Here is a 15,775-nt window from a genome sequence, read left to right on the forward strand (position 1 = left end):
AAGAAAATATTTGCAAACTACTTTTCTGCCAGAGGACTAATATCAAAAATATGTGAACTCTCACAACTTAAGAGCAAAAAAGCAGTTCAATTAGAAACTGGACAAAAAATATGAAAACACGTTTCACTGAAGAAGATATTAAGATAGCAAATAAGTACATGAGAAGATGTTCAGCATCATTGATGGATATGCAATTTAAAACCACAGTGACATATCACTACCCATCTATCAGTATGGCTAAAAAAAAAAATAGTTATAAAATCAAGTGCTGCTAAAGATCCAGAGAAATAAGTTAACAGACGCTTTGCTGGCGGGAACTAAAAATGGTAAAGTCAGTTTGGAAAATAGTTGATAGTTTCTTTTTTTTTTCAATTCATTTATTTTTAGAAAAACAGTATTCATTATTTTTTCACCACACCCAGTGCTCCATGCAATCTGTGCCCTCTATAATACCCACCACCTGGTACCCCAACCTCCTACCCCCCGCCACTTCAAACCCCTCAGATTGTTTTTCAGAGTCCACAGTCTTTCATGGTTCACCTCCCTATCCAATTTACCCCAACTCCCTTCTCCTCTCTAACACCCCTTGTCCTCCATGATATTTGTTATGCTCCACAAATAAGTGAAACCATATGATAATTGACTCTCTCTGCTTGACTTATTTCACTCAGCATAATCTCTTCCAGTCCCGTCCATGTTGCTATGAAAGTTGGGTATTCATCCTTTCTGATGGAGGCATAATACTCCATAGTGTATATGGACCACATCTTCCTTATCCATTCATTCGTTGAAGGGCATCTTGGTTCTTTCCATAGTCTGGCGACTGTGGCCATTGCTGCTATAAACATTGGGGTACAGATGGCCCTTCTTTTCACGACATCTGTATCTTTGGGGTAAATACCCAAGAGTGAAATTGCAGGGTCATAGGGAAGCTCTATTTTTAATTTCTTGAGGAATCTCCACACAGTTCTCCAAAGAGGCTGCACCAACTTGCATTCCCACCAACAGTTTAAGAGGGTTCCCCTTTCTCCACATCCTCTCCAACACATGCTGTTTCCTGTTTAGACCACATACATACTGGGTCACAAATCAGGACTCAACCGATACCAAAAGACTAAGATTATTCCCTGCATATTCTCAGATCACAGTGCTTTGAAACTGGAGCTCAATCACAAGGAAAAGTTCAGAAGGAACTCAAACACCTGGAAGCTAAAGACCACCTTGCTTAAGAATGCTTGGATCAACCAGGAGATTAAAGAAGAACTGAAACAATTCATGGAAACCAATGAGAATGAAGACACTTCGGTCCAAAACCTGTGGGATACGGCAAAGGCGGTCCTAAGGGGAAAATACATAGCCATCCAAGCCTCCCTCAAAAAAATTGAAAAATCTAGAACACAACAGCTGTCTCTACACCTTAAAGAACTGGAGAATCAACAACAAATCAAACTAACTCCACACATAAGAAGGGAAATCATCAAGATAGTTTCTTTTAAAACTAAACACGCATTTACCATATGATCCAGAAATTGTACTCTGGACATTTGTCCTGAATAAATGGAAACTTATGTTTGTACAAAACCTGCACACAAATGCTCTTCAATAGGTGGATGATAAATGTTATGGTAAAAGTACAAATGATACAGGGAACAACTTGTATCAGTCTAAAGGGAATTATACTGACTGAAAAAACTCAGTCTCAAAAGGTTATATACTACATGATTACATCTTTATAACATTCTTGAAAGAACAAAATTATAAGGATACAAAACAGATTAGTCACTGTCAGGGGCTAGGGATGGATGTGAATATAAAGGGGTAGTATGAAGGGGATCCTTGTGGTGTAGGAACTGGTTTATATCATTGGGGGAGGGTTGGGGAGGGAAATAGTCCTCTGCCTTGATTTCTTTGGTGTTTGCATCAATCTACAAGTGGATAAAAGTATACAGAATTACATATACAAGTATGTGTAAAGCTGGTGAAATATGAATAAGCTCTGTTGATTATATCCCAATATTTGATATTTGATACTGTCCAGGAGTTATTCAAAGTGTTCTTTGGGGAAAATTGGGTGAATGTTTTGCAGGACCTCCTAAATATATTTTTATATCCTATGAATCTATAATTATTTCATAACAAAATATTTAAAATGTGTTTCCATAGCTAAAATAAACATTTATATGGGTATTTTTAAAGTCAGGATGATAGGAGATTCAAATTTACTGAATAACTCTAAGTGAAAACCTAACACAGAATTATGCAATGGTAATTTAGGTGATACAAATATGGGGGAAAAAAACCCAAAACCCTAACGTACCAAGCTTGGTGTGAAAGAAAGACATAACTTTTCCGTGAAAGAAAGTGTATCTCTTTTCTTACCTCAATAACGTATAACACTACATTTTTGTAGAAACAATACAATATACACTTTGTTACTCGAAAATGATTCCAAGCTCCATGAACCAGCAGAAGCTTCTCCAAGTAGCTAAACTAAAAAAAAAGGAAACAATAGTCGGTGCAAGTTCAAATGAATCTATCATTTAGTGACAAAACCCACAAAATGTCATTTTCTCAGCATTTCACACCTCAGAGTTCCCGCTCGAGAAAATACAACAAAGAAGGAAGCAGATGAAACCAATTTTGCAGGCAACCTGACATGGCAGTTCTCTGTACAGAAATTTTTTTAAAGCTTTATAAACTTAACCTACTTTATCACTAAAAAAAATATTTTAACACCATATTTTTTAAATTTATTTTTTAAATTTATTTTTTATTTTCAGCATAACAGTATTCATTATTTTTGTACCATACCCAGTGCTCCATGCAATCCGTGCCCTCTATAATACCCACCACCTGGTACCCCGACCTCCCACCCCCAGCCCCTTCAAAACCCTCAGATTGTCTTTGAGAAAGGACAAACACCATATTTTTTGCCCAGTGAATGTTTCTTGGATTTTCACTTGGAGTGTGCAAGGCTTTTAATCTGATATACATCAGACCTTTAATCATAGTAATGGAACATCTTATTAGAAACAAGAACTTGGGTTAAATCACTCTTTTTTTTTTTTTAAATGTGTGTGATCAGGTGTAAGTAAGAAAGTCTTACAGGAATCAGTTCCCCAGGTCATATAATAAATAAAAAGTTAAAATTAAAAATGAAGATTATATGCAGGCTCTGCAGTGTTGGTGAGCATCCTTACCCTCATATTCATATACACTTTCAGAGCAGTGATTACCTTCTAACAAACAACAGGCATTACTGTATATTTTTATTTTCTACAATGCAAACTCTGTGAGAGTAGGTCTCATTGTTTAATTTACTGATGAGTCTTAAACACCTGGAAACATGCCTAGAATATGGTATTAGCTCAGTGGATATTTTTTTGAATAAATGACTATTCAGGAGAGTTATTCCACAAAATGAAGTAATTCTGTCATTTAATGACTCCTGGAATTAAATACTTACTTCAAAGTGGCACAAGTTGGTATGTATAAAAAACTTTAAACTTTTTTTAAAAAAGAGCATTTAAGATTTTGGATCATGAGAGAGCACGATGGGGAAGAAGATGCTTAATCATAAAAGGTAGTGCTAGGGGAGGAGTCAAGATGGCGGAGAAGTAGCAGGCTGAGACTACTTCAGCTAGCAGGAGATCAGCTAGAGAGCTTATCTAAAGATTATAAACACCTGCAAATCCATCGGCAGATCGAAGAGAAGAAGAACAGCAATTCTAGAAACAGAAAAACAACCACTTTCTGAAAGGTAGGACTGGCGGAGAAGTGAATCCAAAGCGACGGGAAGATAGACCCCGGGGGGAGGGGCCAGCTCCCGGCAAGCAGCGGAGCAATGGAGCACAAAATCAGGACTTTTAAAAGTCTGTTCCACTGAGGGACATCGCTCCAGAGGCTAAACCCGGGCAAAGCCCACACGGGGTCGCCGTGGCCTCCGGTCCCGCAGGGTCACAGAAGGATCGGGGGTGTCTGAGTGTCGCAGAGCTTGCTGATATTGGAATGGGAAAGCCGGCTACAGAGACAGAGCCGAAAGTAAGCTCGCAGCTCGGTGTTGCCTTGAACCAGCCGCAGGCTCGGTGAGCTCGAAGTGCGGCCGGAGGTTAGGCAGACGGGAGTTACTGGGAGCTGTTCTCTGAGGGCGCACTGGGGAGCAGGGCCCCGGGCTCTCAGCTCCTCCAGGCAAGAGACCAGGGGCCGCCATTTGTATTCCCGTCCTCTGGAACTCTACGGAAAGCGCTCAGGGAACAAAAGCTCCTGAAAGCAAAGCCGAGCGAGCGGATCACTCAGCCCGGCCCCTGGTAAGGGCGGTACAATTCCGCCTGGGGCAAAGACACTTGAGAATCACTACAACAGGCCCCTCCCCCAGAAGATCAACAAGAAATCCAGGCAAGACCAAGTTACCTACCAAGGAGTGCAGTTTCAATACCAAGGAGAGCAGCAGAATTCCATAGGAGGAAAAAACAAACCACGGAACTCATGGCTTTCTCCCTGTGATTTTTTAGTCTTGCAGTTAATTGAATTTTTTTCTTTTTCATTTGTTTTCTCTTCTTCTGCTAAAATTTTTTTTAACTTTTACCCTTTTCTTTTTTAACGTTTTTTAACTAGTTTATCATATATATATATATATAAATTTTTTTTATACTTTTCTTTATTCATTTTCTTTTTTTTAATTCTTTTTTTTCTTTCTTTATTTTTGAACCTCTTTTTATCCTCAAATCAGAAGAGATCCCAATCTCTTCAATCTCTTTTTTTAATTCTTTTTTAAATTCTTGATTGAATTCTTAATTCAATTTCTTTTTTTTAATTCTTTTTTTCTTTCTCTCTTTTTGAAGCTCTTTTTATCCCCAAATCAGAAGAGATCCCAATCAGAGGAGATCCCTCACCCAATCGTGAGGGGGGAGAAATCCCCCCTCATGATTTGGGATCTCTTCTGATTAGGTTAAAGCACATTTTCCTGGGATTGTTGCCACCCTTTTAGTATTTATTTGCTCCTTCATATACTCTTAGCTGGACAAAATGACAAGGCTGAAAAATTCACAACAAAAAAAAAGAACAAGAGGCAGTACCGAAGCTGGGGACCTAATCAATATAGACAATGGTAATATGTCAGATCTAGAGTTCAAAATGGCAATTCTCAAGGTTCTAGCCGGGCTTGAAAAAAGCATGGAAGATATTAGAGAAACCCTCTCCAGAGATATAAAAGCCCTTTCTGGAGAAATAAAAGAACTAAAATCTAACCAAGTTGAAATCAAAAAAGCTATTAATGAAGTTCAATCAAAAATGGAGGCTCTCACTGCTAGGATAAATGAGGCAGAAGAAAGAATTAGCGATATAGAAGACCAAATGACAGAGAATAAAGAAGCTGAACAAAAGAGGGACAAACAGCTACTGGACCATGAGGGGAGAATTCGAGAGATAAGTGACACCATAAGACGAAACAACATTAGAATAATTGGGATTCCAGAAGAAGAAGAAAGAGAGAGGGGAGCAGAAGGTATACTGGAGAGAATTATTGGGGAGAATTTCCCCAATATGGCAAAGGGAACGAGCATCAAAATTCAGGAGGTTCAGAGAACGCCCCTCAAAATCAATAAGAATAGGCCCACATCCCGTCACCTAATAGTAAAATTTACAAGCCTTAGTGACAAAGAGAAAATCCTGAAAGCAGCCCGGGAAAAGAAGTCTGTAACATACAATGGTAAAAGTATTAGATTGGCAGCTGACTTATCCACAGAGACCTGGCAGGCCAGAAAGAGCTGGCATGATACATTCAGAGCACTAAACGAGAAAAACATGCAGCCAAGAATACTATATCCAGCTAGGCTATCATTGAAAATAGAAGGAGAGATTAAAAGCTTCCAGGACAAACAAAAACTGAAAGAATTTGCAAACACCAAACCAGCTCTACAGGAAATACTGAAAGGGGTCCTCTAAGCAAAGAGAGAGCCTACAAGTGGTAGATCAGAAAGGAACAGAGACAATATACAGTAACAGTCACCTTACAGGCAATACAATGGCGCTAAAATCATATCTCTCAATAGTTACCCTGAATGTTAATGGGCTAAATGCCCCAATCAAAAGACACAGGGTATCAGAATGGATAAAAAAACAAAACCCATCTATATGTTGTCTCCAAGAAACTCATTTTAAACCCGAAGACACCACCAGATTTAAAGTGAGGGGGTGGAAAAGAATTTACCATGCTAATGGACATCAGAAAAAAGCAGGAGTGGCAATCCTTATATCAGATCAATTAGATTTTAAGCTAAAGACTATAATAAGAGATGAGGAAGGACACTATATCATACTCAAAGGGTCTGTTCAACAAGAAGATCTAACAATTTTAAATATCTATGCCCCCAATGTGGGAGCAGCCAACTATATAAACCAATTAATAACAAAGTCAAAGAAACACATCCACAATAATACAATAATAGTAGGGGACTTTAACACTCCCCTCACTGAAATGGACAGATCATCCAAGCAAAAGATCAACAGGGAAATAAAGGCCTTAAATGATACACTGGATGAGATGGACATCACAGATATATTCAGAACATTTCATCCCAAAGCAACCGAATACACATTCTTCTCTAGTGCACATGGAACATTCTCCAGAATAGATCACATCCTCGGTCCTAAATCAGGACTCAACCGGTATCAAAAGATTGGGATCATTCCCTGCATATTTTCTGAATGCTCTGAAGCTAGAGCTCAACCTCTGAATGCTCTGAAACTAGAACTCAACCACAAGAGGAAGTTTGGAAAGAACCCAAATACATGGAGACTAAACATCATCCTTCTATAGAATCAATGGGTTGGGGCGCCTGGGTGGCTCAGTGGGTTAAGTCGCTGCCTTCGGCTCAGGTCATGATCTCAGGGTCCTGGGATCGAGTCCCACATGGGGCTCTCTGCTCAGCAGGGAGCCTGCTTCCTCCTCTCTCTCTCTGTCTGCCTCTCTGCCTACTTGTGATCTCTGTCTGTCAAATAAATAAATAAATAAATAAAAAATATTTAGAATTAATGGGTCAACGGGGAAATTAAAGAAGAATTGAAAAAAATCATGGAAACAAATGATAATGAAAATACAACGGTTCAAAATCTGTGGGACACAACAAAGGCAGTCCTGAGAGGAAAATATATAGCGGTACAAGCTTTTCTCAAGAAACAAGAAAGGTCTCAGGTACACAACCTAACCCTACACCTAAAGGAGCTGGAGAAAGAACAAGAAAGAAACCCTAAGCCCAGCAGGAGAAGAGAAATCATAAAGATCAGAGCAGAAATCAATGAAATAGAAACAAACAAACAAAAAAACAATAGAACAAATCAACGAAACTAGGAGCTGGTTCTTTGAAAGAATTAATAAAATTGATAAACCCCTGGCCACACTTATCAAAAAGAAAAGAGAAAAGACCCAAATAAATAAAATCATGAATGAAAGAGGAGAGATCACAACTAACACCAAAGAAATACAAACTATCATAAGAACATACTATGAGCAACTCTATGCCAACAAATTCGACAATCTGGAAGAAATGGATGCATTCCTAGAAACATATAAACTACCACAACTGAACCAGGAAGAAATAGAAAGCCTGAACAGACACATAACGAGTAAGGAGATTGAAACAGTCATTAAAAATCTCCAAACAAACAAAAGCCCAGGGCCAGACGGCTTCCTGGGGGAATTCTACCTAAACACTTAAAGAAGAACTAATTCCTATTCTCCTGAAACTGTTCCAAAAAATAGAAATGGAAGGAAAACTCCCAAACTAATTTTATGAGGCCAGCATCACCTTGATCCCAAAACCAGACAAGAATCCCATCAAAAAAGAGAGCTATAGACCAATATCCTTGATGAACACAGATGCGAAAATTCTCACCAAAATACTAGCCAATAGGATTCAACAGTATATTAAAAGGATTATTCACCACGACCAAGTGGGATTTATCCCAGGGCTGCAAGGTTGGTTCAACATCCGCAAATCAGTCAATGTGATACTACACATCAATAAAAGAAAGAACAAGAACCATATGATACTCTCAATAGATGCTGAAAAAGCATTTGACAAAGTACAGCATCCCTTCCTGATCAAAACTCTTCAAAGTGTAGATATAGAGGGCACATACCTCAATATCATCAAAGCCATCTATGAAAAACCCACCACAAATAGCATTCTCAAAGGAGAAAAACTGAAAGCTTTTCCGCTAAGGTCAGGAACATGGCTGGGATGTCCATTATCACCACTGCTATTCAACATAGTACTAGAAGTCCTAGCCTCAGCAATCAGACAACAAAAGGAAATTAAAGGCATCCAAATCGGCAAAGAAGAAGTCAAATTATCACTCTTCGCAGATGATATGATACTCTATGTGGAAAACCCAAAAGACTCCACTCCAAAACTGCTAGAACTTTTACAGGAATTCAGTAAAGTGTCAGGATATAAGATCAATGCACAGAAATCAGTTGCATTTCTCTACACCAACAACAAGAGACAACATCAAAGAGAAAGAGAAATTAAGGAGTCAGTCCTATTTACAATTGCACCCCAAACCATAAGATACCTAGGAATAAACCTAACCAAAGAGGCACAGAATCTATACTCAGAAAACTATAAAGTACTCATGAAAGAAATTGAGGAAGACACAAAGAAATGGAAAAATGTTCCATGCTCCTGGATTGGAAGAATAAATATTGTGAAAATGTCTATGCTACCTAAAGCAATCTACACATTTAATGCAATTCCTATCAAAGTACCATCCATCTTTTTCAAAGAAATGGAACAAATAATTTTAAAATTTATATGGAACCAGAAAAGACCTCGAATAGCCAAAGGGATATTGAAAAACAAAGCCAAAGTTGGTGGCATCACAATTCCGGACTTCAAGCTCTATTACAAAGCTGTCATCATCAAGACAGCATGGTACTGGCACAAAAACAGACACATAGACCAATGGAACAGAATAGAGAGCCCAGAAATAGACCCTCAACTCTATGGCCAACTAATCTTTGACAAAGCAGGAAAGAATGTCCAATGGAAAAAAGACAGCCTCTTTAATAAATGGTGTTGGGAAAATTGGACAGCCACGTGCAGAAAAATGAAATTGGACCATTTCCTTACACCACACACAAAAATAGACTCAAAATGGATTAAGGACCTCAATGTGAGAAAGGAATCCATCAAAATCCTTGAGGAGAACACAGGCAGCAAACTCTTCGACCTCAGCCGCAGCAACATCTTCCTAGGAACATCGCCAAAGGCAAGGGAAGCAAGGGCAAAAATGAGCTATTGGGATTTCATCAAGATCAAAAGCTTTTGCACAGCAAAGGAAACAGTTAACAAAATCAAAAGACAACTGACAGAATGGGAGAAGATATTTGCAAACGACATATCAGATAAAGGACTAGTGTCCAAAATCTATAAAGAACTTAGCAAACTCAACAACCAAAGAACAAATAATCCAATCAAGAAATGGGCAGAGGACATGAACAGACGTTTTTGCAAAGAAGACATCCAGATGGCCAACAGACACATGAAAAAGTGCTCCATATCACTCGGCATCAGGGAAATACAAATCAAAACCACAATGAGATATCACCTCACACCAGTCAGAATGGCTAAAATCAACAAGTCAGGAAATGACAGATGCTGGCGAGGATGCGGAGAAATGGGAACCCTCCTACACTGTTGGTGGGAATGCAAGCTGGTGCAACCACTCTGGAAAACAGCATGGAGGTTCCTCAAAATGTTGAAAATAGAACTGCCCTATGACCCAGCAATTGCACTACTGGGTATTTACCCTAAAGATACAAACGTAGTGATCCAAAGGGGCACGTGCACCCGAATGTTTATAGCAGCAATGTCCACAATAGCCAAACTATGGAAAGAACCTAGATGTCCATCAACAGATGAATGGATCAAGAAGATGTGGTATATATACACAATGGAATACTATGCAGCCATCAAAAGAAACGAAATCTTGCCATTTGCGACAACATGGATGGAACTAGAGCATATCATGCTTAGCGAAATAAGTCAAGCGGAGAAAGACAACTATCATATGATCTCCCTGATATGAGGAAGTGGTGATGCAACATGGGGGCTTAAGTGGGTAGGAGAAGAATCCATGAAACAAGACGGGATAGGGAGTGAGACAAACCATAAGTTCTCTTAATCTCATGAAACAAACTGTGGGTTGCTGGGGGGAGGGGGGTTGTGAGAAGGGGGGTAGGGTTATGGACATTGGGGAGGGTATGTGCTTTGGGTAAATTGGAAGGGGAGGTGAACCATGAGAGACTATGGACTCTGAAAAACAATCTGAGGGGTTTGAAGTGGCGGGGGGGGTGGGAGGTTGGGGTACCAGGTGGTGGGTATTATAGAGGGCACGGCTTGCATGGAGCACTGGGTGTGGTGAAAAAAATAATGAATACTGTTTTTCTGAAAATAAATAAATTGGAAAAAAAAACGTAGTGCTAAATGAGAAATAAGTGAGTTAAAGAAAGGTTTTTGTTTATTATTACCCAGAACTTTATATTAAACTTGAGTCACAATAGAAAATATTCCTATTGCCTCAGTGTTTAGCTTTGCAGTTGTTTGAAGTCAGAGTTCCATTTCTTGGGATAATTTTAACATATTGAGAAATTTGGGGAGAAGGAAGTGAATAATTTACACTTTTCAGAGATTAAAATTATCCAGTTTATGAGTTGAATGTTATACTGCTATACTCTGAGAAGGGAAAGTTGTATATTACCTAGAAAGAGCAGAGTAAAAGACATTTTTTTGACCACTTCTGCAGAATACACATGAAAGTCTAGAGGCAGATGGGGCAGAAATGGGAAAATTTCAACTCATAGTTCTGGATAAAAGATTCATTCTGCAAAAGTATAAAATTACACACATCATTGGCAGAATGCCTTCTACTTCTTTGCAGTCAAAGCTGCTCTTGGGTCAAAGTAAGATGGAGGGGAAAAAACCACAGTGTGGCTTAAAGTATTATCATTGACATGAGATAGCCTTTTAATAGGGGCCTGAGCACAAATCAAATCAATCTCCTGCTTTAGTGACTGTCTTGGTGTGGCACTTTAGTGGTGGGTGGAAGGAAGAAAACAAAACTTGGAAGGTCTGCTCCAAGATGGCGACACAGGAAGACCCTCAAATCACCTCCTTCACAGCACATCAAATTTACCCCTATTTATTCCTCTTGAGGGCAGACTGAATAGCTTCTGCACCATAAAAGATAGATGGAGACACAATAAGAAAAGGAATACCCAGCCCTGACGCTGCAAAATGCAGTGGGGAGCAACAGTAGTACTTAATGACCACAAGAAGATTCATATGTCCTGGGGTACAGAAAAAAAAAGCCACAGTCTAATAAGGCAACTAGAATATAAAGGAGCCATCCCCAGAACCCTACCAAACAGCAGATGAGCCCCTTGAACTCTCTCCAGATGAGAGGGGCTAATGAGTACCATGGTTTGTGTTCTCCCTCTACTTTCATAGTTACCAACAGGAACATAGTCTGCATGCCAGAGCCAGCCTATTGCCTCAGCAAGCCCCAGACCCTTAGCCCATACTAGCTCCAGACATCCAGAAAAACAAAACAAAACAAATACCCTCACTTTAAAAGAGCAACTAGAATATAAAAGAGCCAGCCCTAAAACTCTGACAAATAGTTGGGGGGGGGGCTTCTAGGAAACTCTAGGTTGGAGGGGCAGCTAGGTGCAACAGTTTGTTCCTTTTCCACCTTGATGGTATAGATGGGAGTTTATTTTGCCCTAGCCAGTCTACAACCTCAGTGAGTCTAGACCCCTAGCCTACTTCAGCCCAAGGTGGGCCCAGCATGGCACCATTGGACAATCCAGGTCAGCACTCACTACAGCCCCAGCTATCTCACTAAGGTGACACAGGAGCAAAGAACCCCAGAACACTCCTGGCCCACACTACTTTGGCACCACACCACTCACCAGGTTATGTCCTGAGTAGAGTGCCCTGGGAACCCCTTGGGCTATACACACCTCAGCTCCAATCACCCTACATAGAGAGCCTATGAACCTATATCTTGAGCCTCCCTTGGAACCAGCCACCTGCCAGAGTGCCCCCTGTGTAGAGGACCCAAGGACACCTGACTTATATGCACTTCAGCTTCAGCTGTCCTTCCAGGACGCCAGGAGAGACCTAAGAACATCCTGTTATATGCTTAGTTCAGTTCAGGCCAGCCCACCAGGGTGGCTCTAGCAAAGGATGCCTTGGGAATCCCATCCTATGCCAGGCACAGCTCCAGCCATGCAACCAAAGTGACCAGGCACATGCAGTCTACATGAGAGACAACCATACACATTCCTTTAAGCTTAGGAGAGTAGTATTCTGCCTAATTCATAAAAACACAGAAAGCCAAGCAAAATGAGAAGACAGAGGAATTTGCTCCAAATGAAAGAACAAGACAAAAACCTCAAAGAGAGAGAGAGACAGAAAGAGAGAACTAAAAACAGAGATATCCAACCTACCTGATAAAGATTTAAAAGTAATGATTATAAAGATGCTTACCGGACTAGAGAGAAGAGTGGATAAACTCAATGAGAACTTCAACAAAGAAATAAAAAATATAAAAGAAAAACCAATCAGGGTTGAAGAATACAAAAAAAAAGTGGGGGGAGAAAAACTAGAAAACTAGAAAAAAATACAATAATTGAAATAAAAGATACACTACAGGGAAATGAAGGTAGATTAGAGGATACAGAAGAATGGATCAACAATCTGGAGGACAAAGTGATGGAAAGCACCCAAGCTGAACTATAAAAAGAAAAAAAGAAATAAAGATGGGTTAAAGGATCTCTTGGACGACTTCAAGGGAAGAAACATTCATATTACAGAGGTTCCAGAGGGAGGAGCAAGTAAGAGGCAGATAAGTTTATCTGAATAAATAATAACTGAAAACTTCCCCAACCTAGGAAAGCAAACTGACATTCAGATTCAGGAAGAACAGGGAGTTCCAATAAGACATCCACACAACAACATGTTGTAATGACAATAATTTTTCAGCAGGAATATTGCAGCTCAGAAGGTAATACCATGATATATTCAAAATGCTGAAAGGAAAAAACACACAACCAAGAATAATCCATCCAACAAAGTTATTCAGAATTCAGGATGAGATAAAGAATTTCCTAAACAAAAATTAAAAGAAATCATCACCAATAAACTGGTTCTATAAGAAATATTAAAGAGCCTTTTTAAAGTGGAAAACAAAAGGCCATAATTAGAAGTAAAAAAATTATATATATATATATGTGTGTGTGTGTGTGTGTGTGTGTGTATGAAAGGAAAACTGTTCTAGGTTAAAACAAACATAAAGATCATGGGAGTGGGGTGGGGGGGACAAGATGGCGGGGAAGTAGGAGGAGGCGCCTTTTCAACCTGTACCCTAAAGTGAGCTGATTACCTACCAAAGAACTCCGATTACCCATGAAATCAGCCTGAGATCAGAATTATACATGTCTGGATCTCTACAGGGGCAGAAAATGCCAGTGGGCAGGTAAAGCGGAGTGGGAACATTGGACTGATATCGGAAGATAAACAAAAGGGGAAGGGAGCCACCAGAGGTGACTGATTGGAAAGTAATATCCCAATATGAGAGTGCCCTGCATCTGGGGACCAGCATTAACTTGGAGACAGGTTGAAAGCACTCCAAAAGAGCAAAGGATCATGGGGGGGGAAATTGTGGGAATTGGGGCAGCTAAGGACAGGGTCTTAAGTCCCCAGTCCCAGGACAGCCTCCCCTGGCACTGAGCCAGAGAGAGTGCAGTGGAGAAACCAGGTCTTGGTCCCTAAGCCGCCAGCGCACCTGAGAATGCGTGGGGTCCGGCTCCTGTGAGGGGATGGGAGCCACACCAGATGGCAGAACGCACGAGCCCTGCTACAGAGCCTGAGATACATGCGCCCCTCATCCTCCCCTGAGAGAGGTACAAAGGCCCAGCTGGTGCTCTTTGACCCGCGCCATTGTTTCAGAGCCTAAGACACGCGCCCCAAACTCTCCCCTGAGAGAGGTGCGGGAAGGCCCAGACTGGTGCTTTTGGACCTGCGCCCCCTTCTCAGAGCCTGAGACGTGTGCATGACCACAGCCTCCCCTGAAAGAGGTGCGCACAAGTCGGGCCCTCCTAGACCCAGAAAGACCAGGCACTCCCAGCCCGGGCCAGCGGGAAAAGCTCAGTGTGTGATCGCTGCTTGGAGCCTCTCTGGCAGTCTGGAGCTCCCAGACAGCCACTGCTGCCATGGTTTTGGGTACAAGCAGAAGATCCTGCATCCCCAGGGACCGGGATTCAGAACCTGCTATGCCAGCAGCCAAGGGGGAACTTATTTGGGCTCTGCAGCCAGACTGAGGCTTCTCTCTGAGAGGGAAGTCAGGGTGCAGTTTGTTTCCCTCTAAAACTATAAAAACCATCAAAAGTGGTCAAGGTGAGAGAAAAAAAAGGGAACAAACATAAAAACCACCAGAGAACAAAAGCCTGAAAAAAAAAAAAAACAGTTTCCTCAGAGCCCACCCCCTTAAAGGGGGGGTGGGAAGACTTAACTCAGGGAACATCACTGACTGAAAACCCACGTGGCAGGCCCCTACCCCAGAAAACAAACCAAGAAAGAAAGAAAAAAAAAATACTGCAAGAGAACAACCACCACTACTTCATAGGACAACTTTTTATTTTTAACTCATTCCCACTATTTTGTTTCATTTTTTTTATATAGATAATTTTTTAACCTATTTACCATCAGAGTGAGCTGTCCAGCACATAAAATTCCATAATAACCTTCTGACCTGACTTTTTGATACATACACCTGTGTTGTTCTTTTGCATTTCTATTTTTTGAATTTCTTTTTTTTAAATTTTAGTTTAGTTTAGTCTAGTTTATTACTTTTTATTTTTATTTTCTAATATTCATATAGAGTTAAACTTCAAAGTAATCCCCGAAGGAGGAGTCAAGATGGCGGAGAAGTAGCAGGCTGAGACTACCTCAGCTAGCAGGAGATCAGCTAGAGAGCTTATCTAAAGATTGCAAACACCTGCAAATCCATCGGCAGATCGAGGAGAAGAAGAACAGCAATTCTAGAAACAGAAAAACAACCACTTTCTGAAAGGTAGGACTGGCGGAGAAGTGAATCCAAAGCGACGGGAAGATAGACCCCGGGGGGAGGGGCCGGCTCCTGGCAAGCGGCGGAGCAACGGAGCACAAAATCAGGACTTTTAAAAGTCTGTTCCGCTGAGGGACATCGCTCCGGAGGCTAAACCGGGGCAAAGCCCACACGGGGTCGGCGTGACCTCAGGTCCTGCGGGGTCACAGAAGGATCGGGGGTGTCCGAGTGTCGCAGAGCTTGCGGATATTGGAACGGGAAAGCCGGCTGCAGAGACAGAGCCGACAGTGAGCTCGCAGCTTGGAGTTGCCTTGAACCGGTCGCAGGCTCGGTGAGCTCGGAGCGCGGCCGGAGGTTGGGCAGATGCGAGTTACTGGGAGCTGTTCACTGAGGGCGCACAGGGGAGTGGGGCCCCGGGCTCTCGGCTCCTCCGGGCCGGAAACCAGGAGGCCGCCATTTGTATTCCCGTCCTCCGGAACTCTACGGAAAGTGCTCAGGGAACAAAAGCTCCTGAAAGCAAAGCCGAGCAGATCACTCAGCCCGGCCCCTGGTAAGGGCAGTGTAATTCCGCCTGGGGCAAAGACACTTGAGAATCACTACACCAGGCCCCTCCCCCAGAAGATCAACAAGAAATCCAGGCAAG

At 41.3% G+C, this 15,775-nt stretch overlaps 1 protein-coding gene across 1 annotated transcript in view; it reads right to left on the reverse strand.

Annotated features, from left to right (window-relative positions):
• Positions 1–15,775, reverse strand: part of LOC122907411 (phospholipid-transporting ATPase IB-like) — a 341,403-nt gene that overhangs the window by 120,999 nt on the left and 204,629 nt on the right. Inside the window, exon 27 of the mRNA XM_044250287.1 lies at positions 2,380–2,490. Coding sequence (XP_044106222.1) covers positions 2,380–2,490 — 111 coding nt within the window. The remainder of the gene's footprint in view (positions 1–2,379; positions 2,491–15,775) is intronic.

This window comes from Neovison vison, chromosome 5 (assembly GCF_020171115.1).
Source record: "Neovison vison isolate M4711 chromosome 5, ASM_NN_V1, whole genome shotgun sequence".
Taxonomy (NCBI): Eukaryota; Metazoa; Chordata; class Mammalia; order Carnivora; family Mustelidae; genus Neogale; species Neogale vison.